The sequence below is a fragment of the Electrona antarctica genome (assembly GCF_951216825.1).
Source record: "Electrona antarctica genome assembly, chromosome: 23".
In the NCBI taxonomy this organism is placed as follows: domain Eukaryota; kingdom Metazoa; phylum Chordata; class Actinopteri; order Myctophiformes; family Myctophidae; genus Electrona; species Electrona antarctica.
In genome coordinates, this window is record NC_136804.1 from 10,473,993 (window position 1) to 10,498,904 (window position 24,912).

Below are 24,912 nucleotides of genomic sequence, written 5' to 3' on the forward strand. Positions count from 1 at the left end.
CACACACACACACACACACACACACACACACACACACACACGATTCATTATGTTTCAGTAGCCTACAGGTTGCCGGCAGATGGTTTATAGGGAAATGCTTCCATCTAGTGGAGAGGCTGGCGAACCAACCCTCTGGTCTTCTACACTAACCTCGCCTCACCAGGCTTTCCACTACACAACAGAATCCCGAAGCACCCTCCCTCCTGGCTCCTACTCCCAAGGCAACAGTAATCGATCGACGATGCTGCTGCCGACTCGTGCCGAGGGGGCCGAGTGGCGACGAGTCGACAGGGGCTGGCTCAGGCAGCGTTGGATTCACAGTCAGTCACACGACGAATCACACCACCATCTACCAGTCAGTTCAGTTAGTAGACTTGCATGTGGGGTGCTGCTCATGTGAGTCCTGTTACAAAAACCTGCGCGTTCTCGTCCTCATCCGTTTGGAGCAACAATGGCAACATCAGTGAAACTCAATACCGGTGCACAAATCCCCGCCGTGGGCCTCGGGACGTGGAAGGTGAGTCGATACGATTCATTCAACTTTTAAAGACAGATTAGTCCAGTTCTTGCAAACCGGGTTGTCGCTGGCCAAAAAGAACAGATAGAAGCTAACAACAACAACAACAACAACAATCTCACCGTGCGTTCCTTTTCATCTGAACAGAACTGTTCTTTTTGGCCAGCGACACAAATCGCTTGCACGTAAGGGTGTGCGCTTATTATTCTTATTTAGTAGCACGACGTCACGTGCTAATGTGCTTTGCCTTATTTGTACTGGCCATGCGGCTAGTAGATTTATAATTCGTCATGTAACTTTAACGTCGCAAACCCCCCGGTAGTTGTTTTAAGTTGTAGTTTCAGTTATATGGCTCAAAATCGAAATGTTGCTCTGTCACTGTTTACGCCAAATTACATTTTAGTTGTCACTAGTTGTAATTCTGCTGCTAGGTGTGTGTTTTTATTTAGATGTCAAACCAGATGTGAGCTGAGAAAATAAACATACAGGGAACTTTCCTGTAGTGTTCTGGTTCCATGAAAGATAGAATTCCTGTTTCACTGAAATGGCAAGTCAACTTCCACTATGCACGCACTGTAAATTAAGCCATTGCATGCAACTGAGAGAAGAGAGCCTGGCCCTATTGTATGTCTCAAATGTTCAAGCAGGCCTATATTGAACTGTACTTGTCTGTACTTGAACTGGGCTTGTCTTTGCAAACTGTTACAGTAATAAAGTATTCAATCAATCAAGTCTGATTTTATTTTTAGCACATGACACACACACACACTCACAATCTGCTGGTGGCAACTGTAGCAGTAAAGGATACATTTTTCAGAGTCTGACTGAAAGACTAAAGTAAAAAATATTTACCTCAAAGGCCCTTAAAACAAGGCTCCAGACTTACCAAACCCCACCTCACCCCTGCCCATTTTGACAGGTTGGAATTCGCAACACCACCAAGATACCCATAGATATTTTAAAAATTGATGCCTCATTGGCTGCTGCAGTTCGTTGGAGCGATGTGTGTTGAAGGAGGGGCGGAATAATTTACACTGGGAGAGGAAGTACACCGGAAGAGTGACTACTGGCGAATCACAGCGCATATTTTCCGGGACTTATCAGACCGAACATGCACTCTGTGACGCACGCTATCTCGGGAATAATTTGTCCCCCCCTTTAGCACATACGCTCCAGAGCCGGAAAGGGCGTCTACGTTTATATGTCTATGAAGATACCCATGTACCTGTCGAAATACTTCCTTAATGTCAACAAAGTCCACACCCACAACACCAGAGGGAGTTCAACAAACCATGTGCAACCCAGATTCGGCACAAACGAGGGACTAAATGAATTTTGCTCCTATGCCACCAAAATGTGGACTCCTTCAAAACTGCTCTCAAAGGGCACCTACGGACGGCTGCAATTCGAAACTGGCCCCCGTAAAAGTCCCCCTTTCCCCCTTTTACCGACTTTTATGATGATTTCCTGTTTTTTGTTATATAGAAGTGTATTTTTGTACATCTCTAAATGTTCTGATGAATCGAAAATGGTGGACCCTATTGTGAACAAGTGTAATGCTTTATGGTGTTGTCGTCCACAGTTAACAGTTTTTGTATTGAGTTGTGCTTGAAATGTACCTATTCTGCAAACTGTTAATAAATACTTCAATCAATCAAAACCTCCATATTTATCCCCACAATCTTGCCTTGTAAAGTCTCCCACAGGCAAAGTGACAGAGGCAGTGAAAGCAGCCATCTCTGCAGGCTACAGGCACATCGACGGGGCTTTCGTCTACCAGAACGAGGCAGAGGTTGGCGAGGGTGTCCAGGCTATGATCAAAGATGGCGTGGTCAAAAGAGAAGAACTTTTCATGGTCAGCAAGGTAGGTCATCGTGTGTGGGTGAGTGTGCATATCAGTGCTGCGCTGCCAAATTAAACGGATGCAACTCAAAATGCTAGCTTTTGAACAGGCTATGGTCAGATTAAAGGAGAATTCCATGCTAGAAGCCTTCCTTAATTTTATTTGTAGTTGTTACGTCCCCACCAAAGAGGACCACGTGTTATTTTGTGCAAAAGCGCATTATTGGCTATTTCCCCTACCATAAGCCCTCAAATGAATTTAATTGCATTTAATTGAATGGGGCATTGGGGTGTTGTGCTAATTCGCATTGACTTTCCTGTTGTCTGTCTCAGCTGTGGTGCACCTTCCATGAAAAGTCTCTAGTGAGGGGAGCGTGCGAGAAGACCCTTAGTGACCTCAAACTGGACTACCTGGACCTCTACCTGATACACTGGCCCATGGGTTTTAAGGTACAGTATGTACAGTACGTTTATCCTGTCCTCATCCGAGGAAAATAATCTGTGTTTACCTTTAGAAATGTCATTCTCAGCAATTAAGTCAATCAATGTTTCTGACATGTGTACATAGCCGTACATCTGTCCAGCCAATAAACTGTTGCAATGGAGTTGTTTTTAGGCAAATATTGTTTCTATTTCTGCCTTGCCTATGACCTTTTTTGTTGCTTTCCATCTGTCTGTATTCATATTTTACATTCATACTGTTGTTTCCCCGTTTCCATGTTTATTTTGTGGGACCTGTGGATGAAAATGAGCATCTTTGCTAAATCAGTTGTATTTTCATTACATAATAGTACTGTTCTTTAGTATGCACTGTCTCATCTATATAAACAAATTAAAGTATACACAGTGATAATCTGCACTTAGGCCTGCTTCCTGCTGGCATTTCCACATTTTCCATTATTTTCATTATGCTTCTGTCATTGTTGTGGTCATAGGCGGCGGGTGGATTTTACCTTTGGGTAGGCTAGAATTGCGTGGGGGGGAGGGGGGGGGCAACTCTCGTGGCCGAGCGGAGCGAGGCCGCGCAAATTTATTTATTTTATTTATTTCCCCCAGATGGTCTAAAAATGAGTTACTTTGACCAATTTATTACCCATCTCGTACACCATTGCTCACGAAAGCAACACCCTTGACCCAATTATAGACACTGCATCTAACTTTTAATTAAAGTTCCCCGGGCATTGTTTTGGGATATTTTGGCCGATATGGGTCTTTTTCTCAAGTCTCGAGTCAGTGTGGAGATTACCCGGCGGTGTTGCTGCCCCTCACGGCTCATGGCTCTTCACAGACGGCACACAGACAGCAGCCACTCCGCTGAACGTGTCAGTGTTGCTGCAGTGGTGTGAACTGTGAACCGTGCAGACGGTCACTGGTGGTGCTGCTGACTGCTGACAGCCGAGCCGACTCACAGCTTCTTCTTAGTTCTGAATTACTTTATCTTTGCCTTGAAAAAGACCGTAGGGCGTAGGCTATATCCATTTTGCGTTTTGCTGTTTTCCAAAACAAACCAGCGCGCGCTACTAGTCTGTTTGCTACAAAGCGACTGGAAGGAAGAGGTTTATAGAAAGGCTACCAAGTAGCCAATCATATGACCCGATCAGCGATCACCAGGGGGCAGCGACAACACACGCACACACACAATAGCCTTCTATATAATGCTGGGCACATATATTATATATATTTAAAAAATACCCAGCAACATTTTTGGGAAGGCTAAGCCTTCCCTAGCCTTACACACCCGCCGCCTATGGTTGTGGTTCGTGTGGATAGTATCTTAGACCATGTCTCTGACGAGTTTACCAGCTCAGTAGCCTTGTGGTTAGTGTCCGACGTGAGACTCGGAGGTCGGGGTTCAATACCTGGTCAAGTCGTAACTACCAAAGGCTATACAAATGGTACCCATAATGCCTCCCTGCTTGGCTCTCAGCATAAAGGGTTGGATTGAAAGTAAGTCCCTGTTAAATACTAGTGTCATGTCCAGGGGGTGTATGTACGAATGACTGATTTCAGTCATTCGGATCCCATATATAATTCAGCATGTCTTCTATGGAAGTGTGTCATGTCATGCACCGAAAATCGGCCATCTACAAGCTTACAACATTATAAGTGGCTACACTAGCAATAAAATGCATGTTCAATCGCCCAGAAAATAGACATTTCATAAAAGAACATGTTAACCCTCTGGCGTCTGGCATTTTGTTTTAAAATACGAAATGACTAACCTTTTTTATCAGGGCTGGTATGGCTTTTGTATCAATGTGCAATTTCTTCAACTGGCTGACTGTATGGCTACGAAAACTCTACATATTGTGCTAATTGTTACAAATCATGAAACACAAGAGTGTTCACGCTGTTTCACAAATCGCAATTTAGGACTTGGCCTTTTCAGTCTTAAGAATTTATTTTGCTTTAATCCAACCATGAGTTCCTGACGTGTTACCTCTCCTATGCCTAGTATATTACTGTACGTATAGGCAAGACTGTTCCTTCTCTTTTGTTCTTCAGGCGGGCAGTGAACTCTTCCCTCTCGACAGTGAAGGAGAAACCATTAGTGACAATACCTCCTTCGTAGACACATGGGAGGTGAGTGGGAAAGAATGACATAAGGCATCTTAGACATTAGAGAGGCACGCTTAACCACTTAAACCCTATACCTTTTGTCTCTACACCAAATATCTTTGCTGAAAATGGTGATCTACGTGATCACAACATTGTGGACTAATACGTTTGGGGATAGAGTGAGAATTCTTGTTGATAACACAGCCAAATTGCAACTCGTCATTGGAATGCATTCAAGGTCAACATTTAATATATCACTGTTATAAAAGCAATACTACATAATACACCCACATGACGGCATATGGCTTTGGCACATAACCTGTCTTTATTTGTCCTGGGTGAAAGGATAATAAAGGCTGATTGGTCAGGGATAATATGAGTGCTGACCAATCCGCAAGATTACGTACCTCTGCTCTGTGTGGTGAACTGCAGAAGGCAAACATGTCAAATACTGTACGGATGAAAATTGGCTACCGGAAGCTCCATATGGTGTAGTTGAATCAATGGCTGAGGATACGCTGGAGTTTTATCTGGTGCAAATTAACCAAAACACAGAGCAGAAAACGGTAAATACTAGCTATCAACAGTTCACACAGTAATTGGTCTATTTGCCACAGTTACAGGCTTTGAAGGTAGTGGTGGGCAGACCGATTCTTTTCACAGTATCAGTTCCCTTGAGTTGATATTAAAAGCATCAACCCTTTTTTTTGTTTCATAGTTCGAGTGAATGGTTCATTAATCATGTGAGCTCATTCACTGTAGCCTGTCTGAATGTCTTGTCTTGTTCAAACTTGCTCCTACCAAACCACACCGTTTGCACACCATCTCACCATGCACAACACCAACAGCATGCCTGTTCAGACATCACGCACTACTTTGCATCCATGCAACTGTCATATTTACAGTACAATACCCATTTCTATGAAAGAACACATTCTTGCGAAAGACCACCAGCCTACGTCAAAATCGTCACCTTTTGCCGAGTTACGCCAACTCCATTCACTTCATGGGGCCAGTCCAATGGCGCATTGTAGTCTACGGCCTTCACAGTGACACACGCGTTACATGAACCATGCGACCGGGATGATTTCCAACCCCTCAATGTCCAACCTCGCTGCCTCTGCTCCACACCAGCTCATTCTACCTCAGCCCCCTCCCCCTCTGGCTGCTGTGCCGGACAGGCGAACACTCCACCACGTCATGTTGACTACACTACACTAATAAGGACCCATGACAGCCACCGCCAGCAACAACATGCCGGCAACAACCCGAAAAAGACATCTCTCGCCTATCGCACGGCAAACGCCACACAACTACGCTTGGTGAACGCAGCTGCCGTACAACATGACCTCGCATCAGTGCCACGGGTTCACAACTTCACAATAGACTGTGGTGTGTGTGTGTGTGTGTGTGTGTGTGTGTGTGTGTGTGTGTGTGTGTGTGTGTGTGTGTGTGTGTGTGTGTGTGTGTGTGTGTGTGTGTGTGTGTGTGTGTGTGTGTGTGTGTGTGTGTGTGTGTGTGTGTGTGTGTGTGTGTGTGTGTGTGTGTGTGTGTGTGCCTCGCATCAGTGCCACGGGTTCACGTTCACAGTAAGCTGGAGGATTTTTGTATCGCATCGCGGTGCCGGGGGGACTTGAATTGACAAGTGCGCGTGTGTGTGTGTGTGTGTGTGTGTGTGTGTGTGTGTGCGTGCGCAACAACACATAATAATAATTAATAACCCATCCGTTACTACATGTGGAGTCTGTCAACTCCCGCAATTTCCGTCTTCCCATATGCAACGTAACTCTGGGGTGAGCCGCCTGAAGGGCGGCGAAATTCTAGTCGGGTTAAATTGGTGCTTCCTCTTCCTTTTGTTAATTTAAATTAAATCTTGGCAATTGGCCACTAGATGGCATGCTATTTCTACGTGTTGCCCCAAATACTGTATCTCATGCTTTTTAAAGTTTATTTTTCTTTTTCTTTTTATAAATATGTTCATATGAATCAATTGTAATTAAACAATTTAATATATTTTGTATACTCATTTTATATATGCATGACATGGCTATGTGTCTAGTCTAAATGTCAATGCAAGACTTTAAAAAAATATATATATAAAAAATATATAGTTTGCCAATTCAGTATCACGTGAGGATATGGTGATCTTGAGGTTGAGGTTTGATGTTTTTTTTTCAGGCCATGGAGGAGCTGGTGGATGCTGGTTTGGTCAAGGCTATTGGTGTCTCCAACTTCAACAAGGAGCAGATTGAGGCTGTCCTCAATAAGCCAGGCCTCAAGTACAAGCCTGCCAACAACCAGGTACTGCACACCATGTTTGAGCGGGGAATTTGGTTTGTTTAAACACAGGCTCACATTAAATAAAGGGTTCAGAAGATATAGGCTGCAGTAGATTAACCAAGGTCATGGGTTAAAGGTGCATCTATTACAGCTGCAGCGAGTTTGCAACAGGTGAGCTAGATGACAAGATTATTCAGAAATCGAATCCAAAGGGAAGTACGCACATTTAAAAAAAAGAATCTACAGGTGCTGAACAAAAAAAAAGATACTTGAAGAAGACCAGTAAGGTTCGAAACATTGTGTCTACCTTCTCAAATAAAGTATCCTGGGAGCTGTAATGCAGTGTGCGGACTGCCTTCCTTTTCCCAACAAGATTATTCAGCTCATGGTTTCCCTATGCAGGCAAAGTAAGTGGTTAAGGTTCAGACACCATGGACATAATCACTACTGATGTTATGATATCTATAGTGGATATTGCCCAGCTCTGGCTGGAAGATATGAAAAAGAAAATGACAGGGTAAATGATCATGTAAATAAGAGTATCAAGACAAACAATTGATTGCTACAAAGGTACATTTCAAACCTAGCATCTGTCTAAACAACATCCTTCCAACATAGCGTTATTGCATTCATTTTATTAAATTCCAAAATCCAATTGCTGTTGTTTTTGCAAGACTGTGCTGAACAACAAGAAAATGGCCACACTCTTTTACCAATAATTGCAGATTCACACAATGGTATTTAGACCCCCTTCCGCCCGCTTCCAGTTGAATTGAAAATGACCAGGCTGGCAGATGGATGGCTGTGTGTTTGGAACTAGTCAGAGCAGTGCCTCCCTCAGGGCTATGTAGATCAATTAGCTGCTGCCATTGACCTTATATCCTGTTTCCAGATCCAGTCCACCCTTCACCATAAATGTCTTCTATGTCTGGCTACAGCTTTCTTATTGCATTACAACATCCTCCTCAAGCCCTTTCAAGAGGAGGCTGCCTGTGCTTTGTGTCTCTGTGCTACATACAGTTAGGGGTAGTTATACTAATTGATTATATAAAATAATAGATAATTTATTTTAGTTTTACTTACATACATACTGTAGCAACATTATTGTTCTTTTTTTGTGTAAGTTTGGTTACAAGGGAGACACCAAGGGCTCCAATTTTGTCGCAGCCTTTACCCGCAGCGCGGCCCGCAATTCAGCCGCTGCCAGAAAATTACGTATATAGGAGCTTTCTCTGTCCCTTAATGGTATTTTCGTCCCGCGGCACCCTATTTTGCCTAGGGGGACAGCGGCAGCGGCTATGAAGCAATATAGCACTAACGGGCAACGGTTAAGGGATCTATTAAAGGGATCTCTTAAAGCCAAGACTGGTGATTGGTTTAATTATTGCAACGCCCAAACCACACCTATGCATAATATAACGGGTAACGGAGGTTTTTAAGGGATTTAGACAGGTAACCAAAATACCAACTTTAGTGGGGGAACACCCTTTCCCCACTCCTAAAACCCCAAATAGTGGCTTTAGGAAGATGAGACAAAAATGGAGCCCTAAATCATTTAGTCAAGCTGAAAGGGTTTGGGAACCCCTGGCTTGCACTAGAATGCCATTTGTACTGCATAATACAACACACGAGAAGTTCAACCCAAAAGAACTTGATGTATGAGTCTTTTGTGTGTCCCCAGATTGAGTGCCACCCATACATGAATCAGGAAAAGTTGATCAACTACTGCCACTCGCAGGGCATCTCCGTGACAGCCTACAGCCCCCTGGGGTCCCCCGACAGGCCCTGGTGAGACCCAACGTTAACGTTCTATTTTCACACATTTATACTCTCAAAGGATGTCGCAGTCAAATCTTATGAAAATGAATGAATGCAGTCAGTTAATTGATGTTTCAATTACAGGGCCAAACCGGATGACCCTTCACTCCTGGATGATCCCAACATTAAGGCCATTGCAGAGAAGCACAAGAAGACGTCCGCCCAGGTAGTGCTTTGTGACGTCAGACACAATGTGATGTTAGACACTGGCCTCGCTTGGTGCAACAATGTAGACTAGTTGACTAAGGTCGCCTTTATTTAATAAACGGTTAATGAGGCTCAAATAAGGCACTCATTGTACCATGCCTACATAATGACATGGATGTTTATTTTGTTTGCAAGATCATTCTTCACAGTTCACACCAAAGAAAGCAAGGTAGATCATAACACTTGAATTAGGCTCCTTATGCTGCTCGATCACGTACGTACATACTTGGCATTATTCTTTACGCCATGCTATGCATTCTTATGCGTAAACGTGGGTCTACTCCATGCTATGCATGCTGTTGGGCTACGTGTCTGAGTCTGTAATTGTAAGGGACAGTAGGTCGGGAACACATTATTAATGGGCTATGAGCTTTTTTTGTTAGCACATCATGTTTAATCAAACTACAACTAGTTTACCTAGCATATGGGACATGTTCTGTGTTTGCATGCATCAGTGTGAGTTAGCACACACAGTTGTGTGCTGCTTGTAAGATTGCATTCATTTGGTATCAGCCAGGCAAAACTTTTTAGTCGTGAGATTTATTTTTACTTCAATCCATGCTGACTGCATGAACCACAAGGCTGTTGTGAGATACACAAGGGACTCACTTCCTACATGTGGTTGACTCTCCCTAACTCCCTACTTCTCTCTACCTGTTTCAGGTCCTGATCCGCTTCCAGATTCAGAGGAACGTGATCGTGATTCCCAAGTCCATCACACCACAGCGCATACAGGAGAACTTCCAGGTATCCGGGCTAAGTCTAGGCTCATTCAAATAGTTTTCCAGTGAGAGAGAATGTTGTATAGGTGAGTGGTTCAGACTTCTGACTAGAGCCTGAGCGATATATCTGTTCGGCTGATATTTCGGCCCATATTTTTTGGTGACATCAGTATCTAACCTGGCATGGCCAGACTAATGCATAGATATTAAGCCTGTCCCCTAGCCCTGTTTTTAGGAATCGAGCTTCGGCAGGGATTTTCGAGCGGACGTTCATCGTTTTTAATTAATTTTTAATAAAAAAACAAAACGTTCGAGCACCGATAGAAGATGCTTTTAACCAAGCTGCTATCGGTGAGGGGGGAACAAAGACTTTAGAACTCTCGTCTTGAAAATAGCTGATCTGCAAGCGCACGGCGCGTCTACTCGTAGATGCGACACGTTGTGAGCTTGCAGATCGGATATCTTCAGCATGATGCATGCATGACAACGAAACTAACACAGTGCTTCCCTACACAAAAATAAACAGTTTATGAAGAACTGTTTATTATAATATATATCCCATGCCTACAGTTAGGCCTCAAACACGTTTATCTAGCTAAGTGTATGGGACGCGGGACGGTCTGCTTGCATGTAGGCTATCTGCATGAAAGAGCACTGTAGTTGTGTGCTGCTGTTGCATTTTTGCTGTAATTTTTTTATAACTTTATAACTTTTTTATTTCCCACCACGGAGTAACCTCGCAGCAGACTATCCAGCATATAGCTATCCACCTCGTAGGAAAGTCTGGTAAAGGCCGGCAGTGTCGGTAGGCCAATCAGAGGCAGGCGGGGCGTTACCATGTCTATGCTCGGAAGTAGAATAGATATACGCCACAGCAAATAAGTCACTTTGAATACTGGGCTCTGATTGGTCACCCACAACTCTTGGTGAACTCTCCCCAGGGATTTTTTTTCACTGTCATCACAGTATCTGCACTTACAGGTATGCAGCTGATGTGCCTCGATTTTTCTTTTTTAACTTGAAATGTTTTACCTTTTAATTTTAAAGCCAGACAATCTACAAGCTCACAACATGTCTGATCGCAGCTTGTAGATCAGCTTTTTTATATAGGGCATAATTGGTTAAATAAAATACATAAAGTTCAGTTTGTGTATTTTATATTTGTTTGTTTGTCCCTTGTATAATTAATGTTAAAATATATATATATATATATATATATACTAGAATTTCGCGGGCCTTCGGCCCGCTCATCCCAGAGTTGCGTTGCCCCGCGTTGCGATACAGAAGTCCACAGATACAGAAGTCCACAGTGACACGCGTTGTATGCAGCTGTTTTGTGTTGCAGCGCGTGCGCGCGCGCGCGTGTAGTGTTGTTGTTCTTATCCATAACAATAAATGGATCAAATATGCTCTATATTAGTTATGTATAGATTTAAAGCAGTGGCTGTCAAAGGTGTGATCCAGGGACCCTCATGGTTCCTTGAGGGGGTTCCAAATGGACCCATTATAGGTCTGTAACTCTGAGAGTGTACAAATGGAACCAAGTGGACCCTACAGGTCTGTAACTCTGAGAGTGTACAAATGGAACCAAATGGACTCTGTTATAACGTTTAACTGTGATACTGTACAAATGGAATCAAATGGGACTCTTATGGGTCCATTTGGTTTTACTCTCAGAGTTATGGGGGTCCTTGAAATTTAAAAGGGTTGAGAAGCTGTATGCAATGGCTTATGTCTTGTAAAAAGAGAGACCAGCCTATTCTCCAAAGCATGATATCTTATGCTTTGCTAGGTTGTACAAATTAATATTGGGTCAATATAATTTGCAGGACTCACGTGTGTGCTCTCTGTCTCTCTCGCTCTCTTCTCTCTCCTCCGTCTCTGGGGTGTGTGGGGGGGGGGGGGGGGGGATTAGTGGCGCTGCTTGCGACAGTGCTATACTTCTCCAGCAGCGGTGCAGAACCGAGAGAGTGACACATTCTTGTGGATGTAAACTGCGCAAGTTGTAGCTTTAAAGTTCGGATTGTGTAGTCGCACCGGTGGTACAAAGTGAATGTTACAACTCGCACGGTGATGTTGTAAGGCGCAAATGCGAGTACCTAGTCGCACTGTCGAGCCCTGTGTAGTGTAGTGGCATTTTCGCTGCATCGCGAGGCGATCCAAATTCCCCCCCGCGCACGCACGCACACACACACACACACACACACACACACACTGGACGTAGCTGTGTGTTGTTGCAGCGCGCGCGTGTGCGTGTAGTGTTGTTGTTGTTGTTCGTGTCGATATTTGCGCGTCGGTTTGTCCCGCTTGTACCACGCCAGGTTTGCACAGTGCGCTCAGTGCGATATTTCCGAACGTGGGCGTTGTGTGTGTGTGTGTGGGTGGGTGTGTGTGTGTGTGGCTGGCTGTGTTTTGTTGCGTGGGGATCGCCATGTGAGGGGGCTAGCCAATAAGGGCCCTGTGTTGCATGTGGAGAATTGTGTAGGTGAGTGTGTGTGGTGTAGCCGAACGGGGTGGTGAGGACATGAGGGGGATGTAGCACAGCAATCGGTGACCCCTACATTAAGCTGTGTTGCTCCCAAGATGCAGTGCAAATGCGTGTTGTAGCAACCGTAGCCAATGGGAAAACAGGATGCAGTGTTGCCAGGTCCGCGAATTGTAAGCGAGTTGTAAGTAGCGTGTTGAATGGCATTTTTTCTGGGCTTGTTTTCATAGACCTGGCAACAAATTAGGCGGGGGTGTCGGTGCTTGTGGCGTGTTTGTGTTTATTATTGATATTGATGTTGTTTGTGAGTGTGGACGGGAGGCGGCTGTAGTGGCAGTGCAATGACAGTTTTTACGCGGGTGTTGTTGACTGTGGGCGTGCGGCGCGACATGAGGAGATAGCCGTGGATCGACGCGGAGGGTAAGACTGTGTCGTGTTAGTGTGTTGTTGCAGTGTGTGTTGCAGCGTGTTGCAGCGTGTCAGTGACGTAGTAGCTGGTGCCTTTTGTTCCTGTGCGTGCTTTTGGGGACATGTTTTCAATTGTATATAAGGATATATATATAAATTATAATTATTTTACACAAGATTTACCCCTTTTTTATCATCATTCTGACTTTTCACCTTGTGCCGCTAAAATCCCATGTATGTATGATCACCACAGGTGTTTGATTTTGAGCTGTCTGAGGAGGAAATGAAGACCGTATTAGGATTCAACAGGAACTGGAGAGTGTGTCCAATGCAATGGTGAGTTCAGTATTATAATGTAGGTTTTAATTAGCATTAGTGGAGTCAAAAGCACAGAACAGATGATTGCAGTGTTTAGCGCTGCACCTAACGATTATTTTCATAATTGGCCGATTAATTAGTTTATGGGGATGGGGGGAACAAAATGTGAAATTTGATATATGTAGATAAAAATGTTGTGCCCCACAGCGGTGATATGCTTGTCAAGATATGACAATTTCTATTGTTTTTCTGCTTTGTTTCTTCATCATACAGGAGCACGAAACACAAGGACTTTCCTTTCATCGTGAATTCTTAGATGGAAAACAAGAGCTCCACAGCTTTACAGTTGATGCTGTAGTACGTGTGAAATATTTTCTCATCGAAACTTCTATTTTTGCCAGCATTGCTTTCTTATAAAACACACATGTATTCAGCAGGATGCACATACAGTGCACAAAGACCCGCACACCGTCTGCACGAACTTTATTTATAGGTTCGTATTGCAAGAGGCCTATCTCACAGCCCGTTTTTCACGCCCACTTCTGGTAAATAGTGGTGACTTTAACATGAGCATTTACACGTTTTTTTCTCTGGAGAATCTAAGTACATTTTCTAATGTAAAAATGTGACAGACCAATATTATTATGAAGCAAACAATATGGTAAATCAGCTCGAACAGATAGAACAAACCTTACCTTGAGAAAACAAAAGTTGTAGACTTCTTAAATTACCTCTGTTAACATGAAGCGTCTATGGAGTGACGTCACGCTATCACCACTAACCCCGAAAGGGGGCGTATTAAGGGGGGCGGGGAAATTCTGTGAGATAGGCTTAGTGCAGGTGGTGTCTTTGTGTCATCCTTCTGAATACATTGAGCCCTGCCTACGCACCCACCTCAGAGCATACAGGTGTGCAAAGATTGTGTTGCCTATAAAACACACATGTAAAACACACACGCACGCACACACCCCAGTTACTGTTACACACGCACGTGCGCATGCATACATACACACACACCCCAGTTACTGTTACACACGCACACACGCATACATACACACACACGCGCACGCCCACACACCCCAGTTACTGTTGCCACACACACACGCCCTTCAGTTACTACTTTATATTTTTGGAGAAATATAACACATAAATAAAGGTTAAATGGGCAAAGTCTTTCTCCTCTATCCTAGCCCATATTGAAATTAGAATTCCCCAGGTGGAGATCTCTGATCGGCTGGCTACGCGAGACTAGCTGGAGACTGACCTTCTCGACCTACTCTGACAATATATAATTGACCTTTTGTACAATTAAAAGTATTTTTCCGTTGTAGGATAAAGACATCTTCAACTGAACTGAACAAGAGCACATAGTATTTTGTATAGGATTTCACAAAGAGTAATGACAAAAAGTTTACGGTCAACTGGGAAAACAAACAAAATGGGTTCTCTCAGCCAAACTAGTTGAAACAAACAAGTTGCATTTAGGTCGAAACAAGACTTTGTGATATTGCACAATACTATACATTTATCAATGCACTGTTTGAACAGACACTCCTTATGTCAGATTACAAATATTTGTGTTCTTTTTTTTTATTTCATAATATTTGAACACTACATGCCTTAGGATGACGAAGCACTTATCCGTGTTTCTTCTGATTTATGTCTGGCCTCACCAAACTCATGCATTGTAGGTTGGAGGTTCCAGTTGCATTTCATGTCAGAATAAAGTTTTCTTTGCTTAAAATGTTTTGGTATGAGTTTTCTTTGTAAAGGCACCTAACCATTTTTCTCCCAACATAGAGTTGGGGCGGCACACTGTCGGTAGGGCTGGGATGAGTAAAACGAAGGCTCTGCGTCATTCCGATGGGGGCTCCTCACTGGCAGGTGAGTCGGTAGGATTCAACATCAGTGATATCACACAAATGTGTGTGGGGAGGAATTATGGACGACGATTAAATTGGGGGGAAAATGGCTGAGGAAAATAAATACATAATGACTAGTTGGGCATGATCTGGCATTAGAATTTTTTAATAGTCATTGAAAGTAATGGACCACCAAACTAAATTTGGGGAATAATGTCGGACAAGGTTCTTGTATTTTGTGCAGGAAGGAAATGACATCAAGAGAGTTACAGTTACGAAACAATAATACAAGCAAATTAGTCAGACACTTGCTTGAGAAACATTATTTAATAAGTAAAGGTTTGACAGCTTTAAAGAGTCAAGCCAGTGTTATTACATTCCATTGTCTACTTTATTCTTCCATTCTTTATTCGGATAAAGCTGGTACGGTCCATTAATCACTTCTAACCCTATAGACGTACTTAACCCGGGTCACCTAGGGCTATATACTTGGTTCGCTCTTGTTTCCCCCCCTGGCCCCCTCTACACCAAATCTCTTCACCAAAAGTATCTGATCTACAACTCACCATGTGTCTCAATGTGAGCTTATAGATCTGCCTTTTTTTTCCTTTTTTTACTCTTGCCCTAGAATAGGGTTCATGACTATTTTCCCGCAAACGGACAGAACTTCAGTCTTCGGTCCTAAATGCTCCTGATGAATTAGTATTCTGCATTCAGTGGAAAATCTTTGTGGTTTGAGCCCCTGTAGTGAACAGAAGAGGAACTTAGATTAGAGGTCTCTACTGCAACACACCTTTACATGTAAAGTAGTGTTTGATAAATGACATATCAATCACAAGCTCTCACGACAATCTGAGGGAGTGCCATGCCTGGCCTCGAGACAGTCAGATAGGCGTTGTATCCAGAACTCCCCTCTGACCGATATGACCGTGTATAGAGAGTATGCGCATGCTTAAAGTCAATGGGACATCGAGTGGCAAAGCAACAGGCAAAGTGAGTTTAACATTGTTTAATGTTGTTTAATGCAATCAGATAAGACTTTTCTGTGTGGATGTATGGGCTGTCAAGGCCAGAAAGTAGTTTTTTGCCACTCGGTAGGCGTTCCTGCATAACTTCCTGGTTTGATGATGATGTCACACGCATACCCTCTATAGGCATATATGGAGACAGATATGCAGATATGTATTGCATAACCGGGCGGGGCATGGATTCCCAATTTGCATCGTTCCCTAGTAGATTGTTGCCCAATGGGCACCAGTCTAGTTTCTATTAAAATAAATTCTTTACAACATCCGACACAAATACATCCACATCCATAACGCATTTTGTAAATTATACATTGTCACCAATAAACAATATTACATATATTATTTATTGTACAGTACATGAGTATGTCCACTCACCAGTTCATGGGGAAACCTCTCCAGTTCCTGTTAAAACTCTGAATGGTCTTCATGTCCTCTTCACTCAACTTGAAGTCAAACACCTGAGCGAGAGACAGATAGTCACAGAAGGACAACAGAGTCGGCAGATCTGCAATAAGGAGCTAAGGAATCTTGCTATTGTACATTCAATCACGCAATGAATTACTGTACACCCCCCCCATCCTCCATCAGGGGTTTTTGTTCCACAATGTGATTGCAGTCAATTACCTGGAAGTTCTCCTTGATTCGATGTGGCGTCACAGATTTGGGAATGGCGATCACGTTCCTCTCGATATGGAACCTGATAAGAACCTAGAGAAACAAAATAATCTGATATTTTAAAATTGGCTTGAAGGCAGACTGCTTGGTGCCTAGACAAACATAACGGGACCCTTCATATATGCAGACTGCTTGGTGCCTAGACAAACATAACAGGACCCTTCATATATGCAGACTGCTTAGTGCCTAGACAAACATAACGGGACCCTTCATATATGCAGACTGCTTGGTGCCTAGACAAACATAACGGGACCCTTCATATATGCAGACTGCTTGGTGCCTAGACAAACATAACGGGACCCTTCATATATGCAGACTGCTTGGTGCCTAGACAAACATAACGGGACCCTTCATATATGCAGACTGCTTGGTGCCTAGACAAACATAACGGGACCCTTCATATATGCAGACTGCTTGGTGCCTAGACAAACATAACGGGACCCTTCATATATGCAGACTGCTTGGTGCCTAGACAAACATAACGGGACCCTTCATATATGCAGACTGCTTGGTGCCTAGACAAACATAACGGGACCCTTCATATATGCAGACTGCTTGGTGCCTAGACAAACATAACGGGACCCTTCATATATGCAGACTGCTTGGTGCCTAGACAAACATAACGGGACCCTTCATATATGCAGACTGCTTGGTGCCTAGACAAACAGAACGGGACCCTTCATATATGCAGACTGCTTGGTGCCTAGACAAACATAACGGGACCCTTCATATATGCAGACTGCTTGGTGCCTAGACAAACATAACGGGACCCTTCATATATGCAAACGGCGGGAAAGGCCAGCTTTGGCTTGTTTGATGAAAACGTCCTTTGATTATGTTTCTGTAAAGATCCTATACTGTATGCATGTGTGCTAACAGTTAGGGATGTTATTAAGCTACACAGCCTCATGGTATTGAGCAACTATTAAGAATGTGTTCTTAATCTTGCCATGCCTGGTTAAATAAAGATTAAATACAGTAAAATCGAACTACCTCCTGAGAAGAGGTTTAACCCTCTCGTACTGTAGTTCAAGTTATGAGTTGAGCTACAGAATGCAAGTTTAAATTTGCTAGAGTAAAGTAACACATTCTCAGATGGGTAGGTGCCTGGACCTTGAGATTCCAGCTAGCTATGTAGTTCATATTGAGCATGATACATTTTTAAACCACATCCCGCATCCCTATTTTGGGCATTATAGGACAACATTATTATTATTATTTATCTCAAGGTTTTTCTAATCTACACTCTTCCGAAATTGCAGGTCTACAAGCTAACTGCATCACAATGCAACGTGCTGTGAGCTTGTAGATTGGCTACTTTGACTAGAGCCCACCTATCCGGTTACCATTACAGTGTACTGTACACTTACTGTACTACACAGTAATACTAGCTAGAAGAAAAATAAGAATTCATTGGTTAAAGGGTGACTTTTGCTAATTTATTACCTGAAACGTTTAATTCTATTGTAAGGACAGACACTTGAATGTACCTACTGCATGGAGACATCAGAATGCATCTGGAATATGTGAGATCCCTCCCTGCACTTCCCCACTGCTCCCAATAGTTAGGATGAGTTAAGCCCTAACCACACCAAAGGGAACTCCAACTTTCAACTCCTTGGGTCCAAACGGTTGCAAGGAGTTAACGCTAAAACTGTCTTGACCCTTTGGTGTGGTTAACAAGCATGTCCCACAGGGACAATGCTAAAACCGTCTTTAAAAGCAGAGGACATAATTTTGTGCAAATGTACAAACAATTGTGCATTGTCTCATAAAGGGCAGCTACACTGCAGAATATTATGTGAAGTATAACCTAAACAAAAGACAACGATCCCTCTGTGCTCAAATACAGTCTGGAACATTGCCATTAGCACTGGAGACTGGCAGGTTTAATGCCACTCCAGAGGAAGAGAGATACTGCTTGTTATGTGATCTTGGTGAAATTGAAAATGAGATCCACTTTCTGTTTTACTGCTCTAAATATGACATAAAGAGAAGTATTGTTTTAACAAGATGTCTTCTACTGTATTTGTAGGGATTTCCTTGAGTTAGAGGACTGACAAAATTGAGATGTTTTGGTAAATGAGTTTTTGTTGTGGCTGAATTCATATGTCAAGCTTGGGAGAGAAGACCGAACACTATAACTGAGCTGTAATTTAATGTATTATGTAATATAATGTAAACGTGCTGTAAATGTGAAATGGTGTCTTATAAACCCATGAGGGTTGGGCAGTATGTGTGCAGGACACGAAAATAAATAAATAATCAAAATCAATGTACACAAACAACCAAAACAGCTAAAGGGGTCAAAATTATGATGATGATTATGTTAAAAGTCAGCAACGGTTTGCTCTACTACCTGTGCTGGGGTTTTGTTGTACTTCTCAGCGATGGCCTTGATCTTGGGTTCCTCAAGCAGAGTAGGTTCATCGGGTTGAGCCCTTTTGGAAATGTCATAGATGTACAATACATGACACAGCATAGCTTTCCTTAGCAGATCAGGCTGTACTATTGTATAATGCATAACAATTTGACCTAACAGAACATGTTTAGCTTTATTCGCTATCTCTCACCAAGGTCTGGTAGGGGACCCCAGGGGGCTGTAGGCTGTGACTGAGATATCCTGTGAGTGGCAGTAGTTGATCAACTTGTCCTGTGTCAGATATGGGTGGCACTCAATCTAGAGGGGACACACACTCGATTGTATCAACATCACGTGGCATGATCTTTCATCCTGACCGAACGAGTCAAAATTACTCTTCCATATTGGCCTGTTATAAAGGGTGTTGATCAGTTGATGTGCACCTGGTTCGTGGCCGGCTTGTACTTGAGGTCTGGCTTGTTTAGAATGGCTTCCATCTGTGCCTTGTTGAAGTTGGAGATACCGATGGCTCTGACCAAGCCAGCATCCACCAGCTGCTCCATTGCCTGGATAAATGGAATGCTGGAATTATTATTTTCATCTTCAGTTAAAATGTAGTGGAGTGGTATCTTTCTCATTCCCATCATGCAGTGATGCTTCCACATGCGTGAAGGCAGTGCACTCATTCACTTGCTCCCTCACTAATACCTTTGCTTCCCCACACTTACCTCCCAGGTGTCCAAGAAGTTGGTGCCATCAGGAATGACCTTGCCGTCCTCATCAAGAGGAAATAGGGAGTCTCCTGGCTGCACATGTAGAAATAATAAACACAAACAGGAGGTCAGAGCAAGAGATTAACCCAGGATGTTGAGAAAATAGAATCTAATAAAAACTAAATTGCATTTTTCCCGATTGGCCTAAGATATAACATGCCAGGGACATCAAAATGACTCGCAGGACTCACTCCTAGGCCACCACACAGCCTACATGCCCTCATTTTGAAAACGAGGGCACTGATGAAAGTACAGATTAATACATTCTAATTGTATGAGGTTCTCAAATAAGCCCCTCTAGGGCTTCTCACCTCACCGGCACAACAACTGTCATCTTTCCTTTGGAAATAATAACTAATAGAATGTGTGTACAGTTGTGCAAATGAAATAATAATAATTTTCTTTTTTTCGTAGTAGTAGTAGTAGTAGTGGTGGTGGTGGTGGTGGTGGTGGTGGTGGTGGTGATGATGATGATGATGATGCTGCTGTTGCCATTTTGTGTAGCTTTATCTGATCCACAGACATAAAAGCCCACAGTTTTCTGCTAGACCCTGCATCTGCGTTTCAATAAGAGCAGATTTTCTGGGATGCAATTACCTTGCATCGCCACATGGTGTCACTGTTGAAAAGAAATACCTGACCTTTTTCATTTTTAGATTCCTACTGTCTGTACCTGGAAGCCCATAGGAAAATGGACCAAATAGAGGTCCAGGTAGTCCAGTTGGAGAGCCTTCAGAGTCTTCTCACACACACCCCTCACCAGGGAAGGAATGTGGAAGGTGCACCATAACTATAAGAGAAAACATTACTTTATATAGTTTCAAAATGTCATAAGGAGGGAGGACATGTTGCATGTCAACATGCTTTCCTCACAGTCAAAGCTTGTCACTCCACGGGAGATAATTTGACATCTTGTCTCCTGACTCGGGTGCATTATAAACAATATGGCTTATGGCTCTATTCAATCAGATCAGCTGCAAAGCAATTCTCCCTTAGTGGAATATAAAAATCATGGAACTTAGAAAGAATAAATATGGTTTAGGTATGTCCTCATAATAACGTAAAGGTAGTATAAAACGCATGCTTTGTAACTAAAGGCAGTGGAGAAAAAAAACTGCCTGGCTAAAACAATCCATGCTAAATGTTTTAGCCTGGATTTAGTCAGAATTAGAGTAAGCCTCAAATTCTCTGGATTGTTGGTATAATCACAGACTCACAGTATGTAATACAGTACTTTAGTAGTGAAATGAGATCAAACCTGGCAGTGTAAGAATAATACAGTGCAATAGTTGGTAGTAGTGGTTGCACCACTCAAAAATATGGATATACCAAACAAACTATTCCAAGACGTACTTGAAGAAACGTGTCGGATTCATCCGTGCACATCTTTGGTGCACTCCCACATGAACATGTACTTGTACATACTTACATACTGCGTTCTGCACAACTCACCTTACTTACAATGAACAGCTCCTCTCGTTTGACCAGGCCTTGGTCCATCACGGTGTGGATTCCAGCACCCACTTCCCCTTCATTCTCATAGACGTATGCACAATCTATGTGCCTATAGCCAGCAGAGATGGCCTCCGTGACGGCCTTTTGGACATTTCCCGGCTCTGCCTGGATTCATCGGAATACAAGATTTCTATCAGCTTGTGCGTAGATCGTACCAGTGTTCATTTAGTCCACTAAAACGGTGTGTGTGTGTGTGTGTGTCTGCTGATGAGAAGGCCTAGCTTCACTTATCAGTTCACAGTGTCATGTGGACTGGTTGTACTCTGTTGTGCTCTGAAAATGGCAGATCTACAAGCTCACGTGTCACGCTGAGACGCGTTGTGAGCTTGTAGATTCGCCTATTTTCAGTATTCAACCAAATGTAAAATCAGCCATTATGACTCAAGGCCCACCAAAATCAGATTTAGTCAAATAAAATCGTATGATATTATTTAGTCGACTAAAACTAGACTCAGTATGTGACTGTAATCCCACAAAGCTCAAGGACTGTCATTCATCCAACATTCAGTTTAGACATACTGTACGCCTGACTGAGTAGCTGCAGATCATTGATAGGCTCTTTGAATGTATTTTTCTCATAGCCTGTATCTGCTTAAGCTTTAAAAAAAAAAAAAACTTTTCAGATGACTAAAATGTGACTAAAACTAGGCTAAATGGAATTGTATTCAAAAGGCACAACTAGATCGTACTGGGTAAAACACTGTGGACGTTTAACTGTGAGGATTTGACTGAATAGCAGTAGCGTATTTGTCGTCTCTAAGTCTGCTGTTTGTGTAATCTTGTTTTATTTTGTGAGGCAGTGGTGGCCACTGTCAATCATATCCAGTCTTTACCGCCACTGCACTGACAAGCGCTACATCTTGGGGAAAAAAGGAAAATTAAATACACACAGAAAAATAATGGTTCTATAATGGTTCTTTAAAAGGTTCTACTAAAGAACCATTTTCTTTAGTGAATGGTTCTTATGGTTCTTTGGGATTTTAAAAGGTTCTTTAAAAGGTCCCGCCTATACTTCTTCCTCCTTTCCCACTCTTCTACGTCTTTGGCAGCTGCCAGTGAAGAGAAGAAGGTCCCCTTGTTTCAGAGTGGTAGATGGTGTTGCAGTCAAGGGAGACGTCACTTACTTTAGATTGCATATCAGACAATACGTTGGAGAGAGTATGGCTATGGCTCTCAGCTTTTTTCTCGAAAGGTCAATCTAAACGTTATACAGTATTTCTAGCCAGAGTATCCACATTCAACCGCCTTGGAAATTTGGGAGGGGGGGCACCTCTCGTCTAGGTAACGGGTTTACATCTTCAGTATTTACACAATGGAAATAAGCTCATGGACTTTTTGGGGTCATCCTTTTGACTACTGTGTGCAATCTGCAATCGAACAATGGAAATAAACTCATGGACTTTTTGGGGTCATCCTTTTGACTACTGTGTGCAATCTGCAATCTAATGTTTTTTGTACATGTTTTCTGGTCAATTAAAACTAAATGCCCATATTACAGCTAGAAAATAAACGTCCCCTTTGGCTTTTATGAATTTCTACAGGTGCATGGCTGTATATGACCAAGGCTTAGTGTTAAAGACCATGTGAAGCACCGTATGTCAGTAACCTATTGACATACAGTATGTACAATAAACCAACAGGCACTACTGAAACATGAGGCTCCTTGAACAGACAATGTCTGAATGAATACAAGTACTGAATGTCTTGCCTTACCCTCCATGTTCCTAGGCCCACCACAGGCATCTTTGCTCCGGTGTTGAGTGTGACAGACGGTATCATGATGTCGGTTTGATTTGCTGCTGTAGAACTGCCAGTATAATCTACCAGCCTCTCATGGACACCTCTGCGAGTCTGTGTGTAAAAGCTGGGATTTAAAGGCGCCTGAACAGCAGAGAGAGAGAGAGAGAGAGAGAGGGTGGGTGGATTGCAACCCACTTATGTAGTCATTCTATTGGTAAACAGAAGAGTGGGACGGGTCTATGTGCGATTTCAGGCTCCTGCCCTAGAGCCGGTAACCAGCTACAGGGAGGGACATGACTCAGCACTTTTTAGCAGTGGTGGAAAAAGTATTCACATTTTGTACTCGAGTAAAAGTCAAAGTATTAGATACTGGTAATACTCACGTAAAGTACAAATAGGCCTACCTCAAAACTGTACAGTACTTATTATGTGGGCTAGAGTTAGTAGGCCTAATAGTCGGACAATGTGAACATATACACCTCAAATGGTTCCACGTTTCATTTTTCTTTTATATATAATTTTTATCCCATGATTTTGCAACCCATTTTTTCACCCAGTGTCTTATTATCTAATGTAATCCTGGGCGCTACACTTCCTCTGCCAACCTGGGGGGGCAGCGGACTGACCTCATGCTTCCTTCTATACATGAGGAGTCCAAGCTGCTTCTTTTCACCTGACGGGGGAGCTTCCCCGGCCAGACATAGCGCGTGGAAGGAATACGTTATTCTGACCAGTTCCTTTCCCCTCCATCAGGCGCCCCGGCTGGCCAGGGGGAGGTAGTTTAGAGACCAGGATTACTGCATGTTTTTTGTGAGGGTACCTACCCTAAGCGACACGGGGAGAAAATGCAAACTCCACGTTTCCTAATTGCAGCCATTCTGCTCCAGGCTAGCATACTGGCTCCATTGCATTCAAGTGATCAGTAACCTATAATAGTGATTATCGGTTGATTTTCTTACAAATCCATTGTCTGAACATGGTGCTGTTCTGGACTCTGCATTTCTGTGTCTGACTCTGTGGATTTGTGGACTCTATGGATTTGTCTCCGTCATGTTCCAATAGAATATTATGTTTATTTGTGTATTTTTTTGGCATTTGGCAAGTATACTGTAGCTTCATATCTAATTTAGTATCCCCGTGATACAATCACCTAAACACTGCATGGTTAAAATAAATTGTGGGCCTCTCAATAAAATAATAAAGAGGATAATTGAAGCAACTGCAATGTTGGTTGGTTTGACATTGTTTAATACAATCAGATAGGACTTTTCTGTTTGGATGAATGGGCTGTGTAATGGGAAAATGACATTTCAATCCATGTAAGACAACTGCTCACAGAGGTAGAACAGGAAATAATTCTTCCACCTGTTACCAGCAGTCAAAAGCCTATTTGTGTGAATTCTAGCAGACTGGAAAGGACCATATAAAGTCATGTGTTAAAGGAGTGTCTTGTTGTTTTCCAACCATGTGTTTCTTATTTTGAGAACTCTCGAACTGTATAAGAGAGGGTGTCAACCTGTGATTGGGAGATGTCATGATACATTCGTATGCTGGCATTTCCAGGAGCGCTCTTGATTAAATCCGTGATTGTGTTCCCAACACTTTTAAACCTTTCCTTGGTTCTGGATTTTGACTTCATTACACTTTGATTATGAGTTTAAGATATCCACTACAGCTGTCAATGGGAAATTGCACCTAGTTTAATACTACGTTGCTGGCAACATGGCTGTGGTGTGCAATTGATGATGCCATGGGTTCATCAGGCACATCTGCCTCCTCAGTGTCCTCATTGACCGCGTCC

General features: G+C 42.9%; 2 protein-coding genes across 3 annotated transcripts; one reads left to right on the forward strand and one right to left on the reverse strand.

Moving 5' to 3' along the window:
• Nucleotides 1-252: 252 nt before the first annotated feature.
• On the forward strand, nucleotides 253-14,900 carry LOC306916032 (aldo-keto reductase family 1 member B1-like). Its single transcript, XM_079493725.1, has 10 exons — nucleotides 253-517; nucleotides 2,214-2,381; nucleotides 2,693-2,809; nucleotides 4,865-4,942; nucleotides 7,097-7,219; nucleotides 8,880-8,986; nucleotides 9,101-9,182; nucleotides 9,887-9,970; nucleotides 13,092-13,174; nucleotides 13,430-14,900. The coding sequence occupies exons 1-10, from the start codon at nucleotides 452-454 to the stop codon at nucleotides 13,470-13,472; spliced, it is 951 nt and encodes a 316-aa protein (XP_079349851.1). The 5' UTR covers nucleotides 253-451; the 3' UTR covers nucleotides 13,473-14,900.
• Nucleotides 14,901-15,574: 674 nt separating this feature from the next.
• LOC306916033 (aldo-keto reductase family 1 member B1-like) lies at nucleotides 15,575-23,191 on the reverse strand. Of its 2 annotated transcripts, none has more exons than XM_079493727.1 (10): nucleotides 23,085-23,191; nucleotides 21,318-21,476; nucleotides 20,530-20,646; nucleotides 19,812-19,889; nucleotides 19,527-19,649; nucleotides 19,295-19,401; nucleotides 19,081-19,162; nucleotides 16,671-16,754; nucleotides 16,422-16,504; nucleotides 15,575-15,760 (listed from the first exon to the last, which is right to left on the reverse strand). In XM_079493727.1, the coding sequence occupies exons 1-10, from the start codon at nucleotides 23,148-23,150 to the stop codon at nucleotides 15,718-15,720; spliced, it is 942 nt and encodes a 313-aa protein (XP_079349853.1). In that variant the 5' UTR covers nucleotides 23,151-23,191; the 3' UTR covers nucleotides 15,575-15,717. The 2 variants fall into 2 exon arrangements, with proteins under 2 accessions (XP_079349853.1, XP_079349852.1); XM_079493726.1 differs by having other exon boundaries at nucleotides 21,309-21,476.
• Between the last annotated feature and the right edge of the window lie 1,721 nt (nucleotides 23,192-24,912).